The 10,265-nt window shown below is 61.6% G+C and overlaps 2 protein-coding genes across 2 annotated transcripts; both read left to right on the top strand.

Annotated features, from left to right (window-relative positions):
• The first annotated feature begins 267 nt into the window (after positions 1-267).
• LOC125444439 (proline-rich protein 2-like) lies at positions 268-1,268 on the top strand. Its single transcript, XM_048516848.1, has 3 exons — positions 268-479; positions 565-863; positions 910-1,268. Exons 1-3 carry the CDS (start codon positions 268-270, stop codon positions 1,266-1,268), a joined length of 870 nt encoding a protein of 289 aa, XP_048372805.1.
• On the top strand, positions 600-9,285 carry LOC125444504 (insulin receptor substrate 1-like). The gene is made up of 3 exons (XM_048516961.1): positions 600-1,631; positions 5,789-7,531; positions 8,614-9,285. Exons 1-2 carry the CDS (start codon positions 1,286-1,288, stop codon positions 7,525-7,527), a joined length of 2,085 nt encoding a protein of 694 aa, XP_048372918.1. The 5' UTR covers positions 600-1,285; the 3' UTR covers positions 7,528-7,531; positions 8,614-9,285.
• The last annotated feature ends 980 nt before the right edge of the window (positions 9,286-10,265 follow it).

Consider the following 10,265-nt stretch of genomic DNA (forward strand, 5'->3'; position numbering starts at 1 on the left):
TCCCGTCCCGTCCCGTCCCGCTGTGGCGGGGGGGGGGGGAGAAGGGAGGCGAGCAGGCTGGGACGCGCCCCCCCCCCGGCCCTCAGAGCAGAGAGGCTCGCTGCGCGGGCGGGCAATGGGCGCTTCTCGGGTCCGGGAGGGTCGCGGCAGCCCCTCCAGCCTCCCGTCAAGGGCCCGAGCACCTGGGAGCGATGGCGGGGGGAGGCGCCGGGCTGAGCGCTCTCTGGTCATTGTGGGGGTGGGAGGCGCCTGGGGAGGCCGGGGGCAATGGCTTGGCGCAAGGCCAGGGAGACCCCCCCCCGCAGCCCTTTACCCCAGAAGAACGGGGATCCGGAGGCTGGAGGGCAGGGGCAAGCCCGGGAGATATCCAGGCCGCGCCGGCAGGTTGGCAGCCTTCCCGGGGGCTCGGGCGTCAAGGCCGGGAGCTGCTGTCTTTCCGGCCGCCCCGCCCAAGGCGCCCTCTGCCCCCTCCCCCCGAGGCCGGGGAAGGGGAGGGGGCGCTAGGACCGGGCGGCGCCGCTGCGGCAGGAGGGCCCTATAAAGGCGGCGCGGGCAGGCGGGCAGCGGGCCAGCGAAGGAGCTCCTGCCGCCGCCGCCGGGGAGCCGCGGGTGGGGGCGAGCGAGGGCCTGCCGGGGGTCCCGCCGCCGCCCTCCTCCGTCCGGCGGGGCTGCAGAGCCGGTGCGCGGCCGCCTGCCCCGGGGACCGCGCTGGACACGTGGCGGGAGCGGCTGCGCGACACGTGTCTGGGGGCCGGCGCGGGGGGGGGGGCACTCGTGGTGCAGGAGCCCCGGCGGGCGGCGCGGCGTGTTGAGAGGCGCGGGACTCCCCGGCCGCCAGCCCCGCAGAGTCGGCCAACCGCGGGAGGGGCCGCTTCTGTCTCCCTCTCGTCGCACGGGCCTCGGCTCGCCTTCGGCGTGGCGGGCAAAGGAGCCCCGCGGCCTTGTTGAGCCGCCCGGTCAAGCGGGCTCAGCTGCCGGCCAACCAAAGGCTGCGCCCCTCGGAGAGGCCCCGGACGGCCGGTGAAGACCCCCCCCCGCCCGTGCCCAGCCTCTTGCTCCGGCCCCAGCAGGCCTGCGCGCCACCGAGGGGGCCCCGCAGCCTGGAGGGGAGGCGGGGGCGAGGCCTGGGAGTCCGGCCGCGGTGCCGGGCTCGGGGCTGGGGCGCTCAGCAGGTGCCCCCCCCCTCCATTGGCGCAGACGAGTGCTGGCTGGAGCCCCGGCGGCGGCGGCGGCGGCATGATGGCTTAGCGGCGGCGGCGCGGGGCTAGCGGAGGGGCGGGCGGGGATGGCGGCGGAGGCCCCCCCGTCGGACGTGCGCCTGTGCGGCTACCTGCGCAAGCAGAAGTCCCAGCACCGGCGCTTCTTCGTGCTGCGGGGGCCCAGCGCCTCGGGGCCGGCGCGCCTGGAGTGCTACGAGAACGAGAAGCGGTTCCGCGCGGGGGGGCCGGGGGGCGCGCGCCCCAAGAGGGCCCTCCCCCTCGCCCAGGCGCTCAGCATCAGCAAGCGCGCCGACGCCCGCCACCGGCACCTGCTCGTCCTCTGCGGCCGCGGAGGCACCTTCGGAGTGGCGGCCGACAGCGCCGAGCAGCAGCAGGCCTGGTACGCCGCCCTCGTGGAGCTGCACGCCAAGGGTGAGTGAGGGGGGGCCGCGACCCCACCCCCCGGCCACCTGGAAGCCCCGCCCCTCTGGGGAGTCCCTGAGGGCAGTTAGACCTGACTTCTGGTCCCGGAGATGGGGCAGGAGGGGGACGGTTGAATGCTCTGCCTGGGGGGGCTGTTGGCACCCCTGAACAGTGTTGGGGGGCCCTTCTCTTTGGGCAGGTAGTTCCCAGAGGTGGAGGCTTTGGGGCATGCCTTCCTAATGGCTACAGTCTGCTGTACACGGGGCTACCCCTGAAGACTACCTGGAACCTGCAGTTCACGGGTGTCAAACTCGCGACCCTCCAGATGTTATGGACTACAGTTCCCATCATGCCCTGCCAGCATCATGCTGATGGGATGATGGGAACTGTAGTCCACAACATCTGGTGGGCCACAAGTTTGACACCTGTGCTGTAGTTCACAGCTGTCAATCTTGCGGCACTCCAGATGTTATGGACTACAGTTCCCATCATCCCCTGCCAGGGATGATGGGAACTGTAGACCATAACATCTGGAGGGCTGCGAGTTTGACACCTGTGCTGTAGTTGATACTGAAGGCTGCCACCAGAGGGCTGATCGGGGGACGGGTCGTGGGGGGCTGTATCATTCCCCTCTAGCCCCTGGTGCCCTGGGTTCGATTTTCCTTCCAAGCTCAGTTTGCCTGTCACCCATTCAGCTTAGGAGCAACTTGCCTGGGCCAGGCCTCTCTCCCCAGCAGTTCTTTGGGGTACAGCTGATTGCTGGCCCAGGGGCTGCCCTCTGAGCTCCGTGTGTGTGTGGGGGGGGGGTGTGGAGAGTTTGCCAGGCCTCCATATCAAAACCCACTTGTTTTCTGATCCCGCCTCAGTGTGTCTGGGGGGAGGGAGTAAAGGGGGCATAGCCAGACTCTGGCCAGCAACCCCTTGACATTTTGGAACCCTTTCGTTTTCCAAACCATCTTTTCCAGGTGCCCCAGCGAAGGGGCTTCTTCCGGCTCTTGGGCTGGCAAACCTGAGTTTCCTTCCAGCGTTTCCTGTAGGTTAAGCATAGCCGGCATGCGCGCACATCTCCTTTCTATTTAGTGAGACCTTGTTTACATATTACAAGAATCGATTAAAGGAGCTGTTATTGCAAGTGGAAATGTTGTGGGGGGAAAATAAGAGGCAGCCAACTTTCCACCTGATTGACGGGTCTTAGCGGCCGGAATATCAAGAAGCTGCACCATTAATAAAAGGAAGAAACAAAGGCCACGATTTATGCAGTGCCGCCAGTTCTCACATAGCGGGTCCGTTCCATGCACTTCCCCCCCAACCAACCAGGTGGCTTTCTTGCACCTGAGGGAGGGTTCTGGTGGCTCAGGGAAGTACAACCTGTCCCCTGACCTGCCTTCCCTGATGCACATCTCCAAAGTTTCTCAAGGCCCTCTGCTCTGTGCCCCCCCACCCCGCCACCGCCTACTCCAGTGATGGCGAACCTTTTCAAGACCGAGTGCCCAAACTGCAACCCCAAACCCACTTATTTATTGCAAAGTGCCAACACAATAATTTAACCTGAATACTGAGGTTTTAGTTTAGAAAAAACAGTTGGCTCCAAGGCGCGCGTTACTCAGGAGTAAGCTTGGTGGTAGTTGGTGGCTTTGCTTTGAAGCAACCAAGCTTACTCCCAGGTAAAGGATCACGCTTTAGTTCTTCCCATGAAAATCAGTGGGGTTTAACAGAGCTTAACAGGGTTTACCTACACTGCTTCCCCAAAACTAGGTCTTAGGTATGATGCTAATAATCTGCCTGAAATAATTATACTATTATCACATGATGAACTCTGTGCATGCGTGCCCACAGAGAGGGCTCTGAGTGCCACCTCTGGCACCCGTGCCATAGGTTCGCCACCACTGGCCTACTCTTTCTCTAGATGCCCTCCCCCCCTGTATGGCCCTTGGTTGCTCTTGGTACTCCAGCAATGGCTGCCGTGCACCCCTGGCTCGGGAAGGCAAGCTGCTTCTCTGCCTCACCTGGGATCTTTGGCTTCCCTGCAAATGTTCTGTGCCGTGAAGGGGTCCTTCCGACCTCCCCGCTGAGCAGAGGTGTCTGTCCGGCCCTGCAAAGAGGTGCCCGTTCGTTTGCCTGTCACCTATTTAATTGGTACAGAGTTGGTTGTTTTTTTCCCCTCATAGTTTTGTAATATAGCTGAAATATCGTTAGGGCCAGAGTGCATAAAGTTACAGAAAACTTTATAGAGTTTTCTGTAACTTAATGCACTCTATTTTGCATATTTTATTTATATTGCAAAACTGCCTTGAGGGGAAAAGGTGGCTAATAAATGTGTGAAACCATCTCCATGAGGGTCAGCTTCTCTCCCCCCCCCTCCCCCCCCAATCCTGGCAGGATGACTTTGACCCAAAGAAGGAAAACGCCCACTCCCTCTCCTCCTGGGCAGTTGCTGGGTGTGGACCTCTGCTGTCTCTTGGGCAGGGAGGGGGGACATCCAGACTGCAGGAGGGAAGCCCCAACTGGGGGGGGGAGTGCTCTCCCCCCACCCCCACCCCACTTGGAAAAGATGAGTTCTTTGTTCCTCCAGTTAGGATTGCAGCTGTTTCTGGGTTGCAACAGCTGCTTAGGGAAGCATCTGTAGTTGAGGTGCTGAGACTGATTTATGACTTGGGGCGGTGTGTGTGTGTGTGTGCAGAGGTTTGCTTCTGGGCCTTTGGGTGGGTTGGGAGCGCTGAGTGGCCGCCCGTGGCCCTCTGCATTGGGGAGGGGCAGAAGAGCCAGCACGGCTCCCACGGAAACTTTTGCGGCTTGAGGGGGGCGTGCAGCTGCCTAACTCTGCTCCAGATGGGACGAGAGGTTTCCGCTCACCAGCAAAGCCCTGGATCCGGCCCCCTTCCACGCGCGCAGCTTGGCCCTGCTTGCCTGGCCGCTCCCCGGCTGCCTGCAGTGCCTTCCAGCGGCCCCACCCCCCCTGCTAATTGTTGACTCTCTTTCCCCAGTGCTCCTGCTTGCAACATTGCCCGTGTGTTTGTGTGCACAGCTGGTATGTGCTGACTGGTACAGGGTGTTCTTTTCCCTGGGTCTTATTCCTGGTGTGCAGAGCTGGCTGGGGGGCAGAGGGGGACGCCGCAGGCTTCCTTAGGATCCTGCCAGAGTTCTCCTGGCAGGTGGGGCAGGAGTGAAGATCCAAAGAGGCCCTTGGGGGGCTGAGGTGTAAGGAAGGGGGGAGCTGGGTTCCTGGGGCGTTCCCTCTTCACAAGTGTTTATCAATCCTGGTTCCCAGAACTGTTTAGCTTAAACATTTCCTCTGCATAGAGACCCAGTGGCACTAACCTCAGTGAGAACCATCCCACCTGAGTCTCCGTGGCAACCGCCTGCATCTCTCCTGGCTGACGGGCGCTGGTTGCCAGAGCGCTGACCTCTTGGGTGGGGGGTGCATGTGTGTTTATCCTCCTGCTTTCCAGACACCCACTTTGCATATCCTCCCCCCCCCCCCATTCCTCTCCTTCCAATTCTGCTTTGGCCACCTGACAGGAGCAGAAGGCCAGATTGCAGTGCGGGGGGGGGGAGGTCTGAGTGAGGGCCCCTTGCTCACAGCGGTTGCTCCGCCCCAGAAGTGGCTGCTCGTGGGCACCGGGCAGGAGGTTCTGGTGGGGGGGGTGTTGGTCAGTGGAGCCCCCCAGAGGTCCACCAAAGCATCTCCTGAGGCTGGGTGGGTTCCTGGCGGCCCGTGGGACGTGGAGCGTTGTGCCCCTGCAGCGGAGTGGCCACTGTGCCATGAGCTGGTACCCCTCCCCCCCCCTCCACATGCCTGAGGACGAGCGGCCTCGAGGTGGCTCCGGCGGGGCCTTCTGATGCGACGCCCCCAACACTTCCAGTGGCTGCTGCTGTTGTGACGGTTCTGTTCTGTAGGAGGTTAAGAGCTCATGTATCTAATCTGGAGGAACCGGGTTTGATTCCCAGCTCTGCCGCCTGAGCTGTGGAGGCTTCTCTGGGGAATTCAGCCAGCTGGGTGACCTTGGGCTAGTCACAGCTTCTCGGAGCTCTCTCAGCCCCACCTACCTCACAGGGTGTCTGTTGGGAGGGGGAAGGGCTAGGAGATTGTCAGCCCCTTTGAGTCTCCTGCAGGAGAGAAAGGGGGGATATACATCCAAACTCTTCTTCTTCTTCTACTCTTGTAGGAAGAGCGCCCGCGGAGGGAGACGGCGCCTCGGTGCCCTCCGGCCTGGCCTTCAGGGAGATCTGGCAGGTCAGCCTCCGCCCCCGAGGGCTGGGACACACCAGGAACCTGGCGGGCACCTACCTCCTGTGCCTGACGGACAAGACCATCAGCTTCGTGAAGCTGAACACGGACGTGGCGGCCGTGGTCTTGCAGCTGCTCAACGTTCGGCGCTGCGGCCACTCGGAGAACTACTTCTTCATGGAGGTGGGCCGCTCGGCGGTGACCGGCCCCGGGGAGCTCTGGATGCAGGTGGACGACCTGGTGGTGGCGCAGAACATGCACGAGACCATCCTGGAGGCCATGAAGGCCCTCAGCGAGGAGTTCCGCCTGCGCAGCAAGAGCCAGTCCCTGGCCTCCACGCCCATCTCGGTGCCCCCTCGCCACCAGCACCTCGGCACCCCGCCCCCCAGCCAGGCGGCTTTCCCCTGGAGGCCCCGCCCCGAGGGCCCCCCCACCCTGAGCAGGAGCCCCGTCCCCCTGAGGCAGCAGGGAGCCGGGGCCCAGAAGCCGGGCTCCTTGAGCGACTACAGCATCGTCTCCTCGGACGAAGGGGGGTCGAGCCCGGGTGACTCACGCCCCCCAAACACTCCCGACCGGCTGAGCTACCTGGCGGCAGAGGGGGAGCTGGACTACATCTCCATGGGCCGGCTGGAGGGGCACGGCTTGGCCAAGTGGGGGCTGGAGGCCAACAAGCGGGCCTCGCTGCCCCCCATGGCTCTGGAGAAAGACGCGCCCGGCCTGCCCAGCAGGAGGCTGACCCTCAGGCCGGTCACAGCCTCCGCCAGCTACCCCGAAGGACTGAACCGCAGCGCAGACCCCGGCTACATGGCCATGCTGCCCGGCGTGGCCCGGAGCGCGGAGGACCAGGTCTACATCAGGATGACCCCGGGCAGCATCTGGCCCCCCCAGGAAAGTGGAGGGTACATGTTGATGTCCCCCAATGGGAGCTGCTCTCCTGACGGGGCGGGGCAGTGGGTGCCGGGGGGCGGGGGCTGCGAGCCCTCACCCAGCGACTACGTGAACATGTCCCCTGCCAGCCACTCAGCCTCCAGCACCCCGCCTGAGTACAGCCCCCTGCTGCCCCCGCCTGGCGGCGCCCCCTTCTTCTCCCTCCCACGCTCCTACAAGCACAGGGCCATGCCCTTCCCGTTCCCCTTCAACCCGGGGCGCCTCTCGGGGTCTTCTTCTACCAGCTCGGAGAGCCTGGAAGAGTCGGCGGGTGACTCATGCTTGGCCCGCCCGCCCCCGAGGCTCTTCGTGGGGGGCAGAGGCCCAGCGGCTGCCCCCCGCAGTTCCGGGGAATACGTCAGCATCACTTACGGCACCAGAGCCCCCGGCTGCGTCCACCTGGAGCTCCAAGGTGTGCCAGCAGAGGCCAGCGGGGTAGCGATGCCCGCCGAGTGCGGGGCGACGGCACCAGGAACGCGTCTGGTGCAAGCAGACGGCCAAGGAAGGAGGCGCCACGAGTCGGAGACCTTCCCCGATGCCGAGTGGAACGGGGCGCCGCTGTTCGAGGCCAAGACCGAGCTGGGGCTGAATTATATTGACCTCGACCTGGCAAAGGAGGCTGGGGAGGAAGCGGCCCCCACCCCATGCTCTGCTGCCGCCCCCGGCCAGGGTGGGGCCCCCCACACCTACGCAAGCATCGACTTCCACCGGTTGTGGGAGCTGCGTGGATGCCAGGCGAGCCCCGAGTGAGCGGGTAAGGGCGTGTGTCCACACGGGTGGAAAGCCTGGGGCTGAGGGGATCTGGGCAGCTGGTTGGGGGGCGCAGAAGCCAGGTGACAAGAGTCCTGCAGGAGAAAGGGAGGGGGGTGTGCACTCTGCACCAGGGGTGATGCTTGCATTTTCAGCTCTTCTCTAACAGTTGTCAGGAGCAGCAGCATGCAGTAGGAGGTTAAGAGCCTGCAGTATCTACCCCAAGGAACCGGGGTTTGATTCCCAGCTCTGCCGCCTGAGCTGTGGAGGCTTCTCTGGGGAATTCAGATTAGCCTGTGCACTCCCACACACGCCAGCTGGGTGACCTTCGGCTAGTCACAGCTTCTCGGAGCTCTCTCAGCCCCACCTACCTCACAGGGTGTTTGTTGTGAGGGAGGAAGGGCAAGGAGATTGTCAGCCCCTTTGAGTCTCCTGCAGGAGAGAAAGGGGGGATATAAATCCAAAACTCTTCTTCTCTTCCTGTTTAGGAGAAAGGGGCGGTCATTTCAGGGGGGTTCACTGAAAGGACCAAACGCCTTCCCCCCTCTTTATTCCGGGCTCTCGTGACCCACCTGGTCTTGCAAGAGGTGGGACGACTTGCTCTGCCCCTTCTGCTTGGGCAGTCCTCCGTATGCGGCCGGGGTGGGGGTGGGGTCCTGTCATTTGCTTCTGGACTCTTATTCATTGTCACAACAGCCCTCCAAGGTAGGCCTTCCACAGTGGGCTAAAAGGGCCTTAAGTGGCGTGTGGAGGTTCAAGTACATTGGGGCTCAGGGGACAGGAAGGCCCCCCCTCCCCTGCTGGAGAGGTCACTTCTAGTCTGAAGGGTCCCACCTGACTGTACCCCTGCCCCGTCTTCCTCGCTGGGTTTCTGTGAACATAAGACAAAAGTCGGGAGTGGTCTCTAGATTGGCGTTCACCACAGAGACGTGGCCGACACACTGGCTGAAAGGGCAGAAGCAAATGGGCCAATGCTGCCTTTGGCAGCTGTGGGATCGTTTCTGTCTGCTCAGAGGTCTTTTCAGCCTTTCCCCCAACCTCCCCCCCAAGAAAAACTGACCCTTTTCCTCCTGACTTTTGTTCCAGAGTCCTGATCGCTGCTGCTGCTGCTGCTGCTGCTGGAACCTGGCCCCAGCCTCTCTTGGACGAGGGTCTTTCCTGTGTCCCTTCTCTTCCTCTCACTCCCCGCCATGTGCCTTTTCAGGGGTGGCTGTTTAGGTGGGGGGGAATGAACCCCTCCCTGGGCTCTGGGTGGGGGTGGAGGAGGGGGTCTCCCCACACACCAAAGATGAGCTTTCTATGTGTCCCCTCTGCGTGCCTTGGCCACCTGCTGATAGGTTGGGGGGAAGAGGTCTCCCTTTTGCATTTGCCCCTCGAATTCAGGCCTTGCCCCCCCGAGCAGCATGCTGGTTCTTTGCACCCCTTAACAAGAAGTTGGTGGCCTTGTTCACAAGTGGTTCCTGTTTTGCCAGTTTCACACACTCACACACACACACACGCTCCCCGCCCTTGGCTTAAGTGCCTGAGTCTCCGTTCTGGAAGACCAGTGTGTCCCCCCCCCCCCCGCCAGCTGGGCTTCACCCCCCTTCTGGTCTCATCACGTTAACAGGATGTCTGTGGGGTCTCAGCCAGGCACAGGTCGATTGTACCCCCAAATGCACCCGGATATTCCTCTCCTCGTGGCCCTCCCTGTCTCTCGAACTTGGAGCGGGAATGTTTGCTTCCTGGTCTTGGGAAATAAAGGCGTTTTGAAGCCTGGCTCCTCGTTGTCTCAGTCTCCTTGTTCATAGGGTGGCTGTGGTCTGAGCGGCAGGCTGGTGCCTGTGCTCGTGGGGGGCGGGGGGGGGGAGGCAGCCTTACATGACCCTCCAGCCTGGCTCCTGGACCAAGCCGCGAAAGTCCACGTGCGGCCACTGACCTATGCAAGGGGAGGTCACTGTGGTACTGTAGGTTTGTGGCCCTCCCACCCCCTCCCCCAGGGCAATGTGCTTCTCGTGGCTGTGTGGCTGGATCTTCAAGGTGTGGGTGAATTTAATTGAGTGGTCTCCATATACCCCTTGTGGCGTCCTCTTCCCTGCAGATGAGGGTTTTCCTGCCTTTATTGAGACTGACCAGCCTTTGGGTTTTTAGCTTTAGTTCAAATATTGTCTCACACTATAGCAGGGGGCACTTCAGGGGCTTATCTTTTGATAGTTCCACGGGAATGTCAACTCAATGCCTGGCAGCTGTGAAAAAGGCAAACTCTATGCTGGGGATCATTAGGAAAAGAATTGAGAATAAAACTGCAAGGATTGTCATGCCCTTATATAAAGCAGTGGTGAGGCCACACTTGGAGTACTGTGTCCAGTTCTGGTCGCCACATCTCAAAAAGGATATCGAAGAGATAGAAAAAGTGCAGAGATGGGCAACGAGGATGATTGAGGGACTGGAGCACCTTCCCTATGAGGAGAGGCTGCAGCGATTGGGACTCTTTAGTTTAGAGAGAAGACGGCTGAGGGGATAGGATTGAAGTCTGTAAAATTATGCATGGGGTAGAAAATGTCGACAGAGAAATTTTTCTCTCTTTCTCACAATACTAGAACCAGGGGGCATCCATTGAAAATGCTGGGGGGAAGAATTAGGACTAATAAAAGGAAACACTTCTTCACGCAACGTGTGATTGGTGTTTGGAATGTGCTGCCACAGGAGGTGGTGATGGCCACTAACCTGGATAGCTTTAAAAAGGGCTTGGACAGATT

Source organism: Sphaerodactylus townsendi, linkage group LG15 (genome assembly GCF_021028975.2).
Source record: "Sphaerodactylus townsendi isolate TG3544 linkage group LG15, MPM_Stown_v2.3, whole genome shotgun sequence".
Lineage (NCBI taxonomy): Eukaryota > Metazoa > Chordata > Lepidosauria > Squamata > Sphaerodactylidae > Sphaerodactylus > Sphaerodactylus townsendi.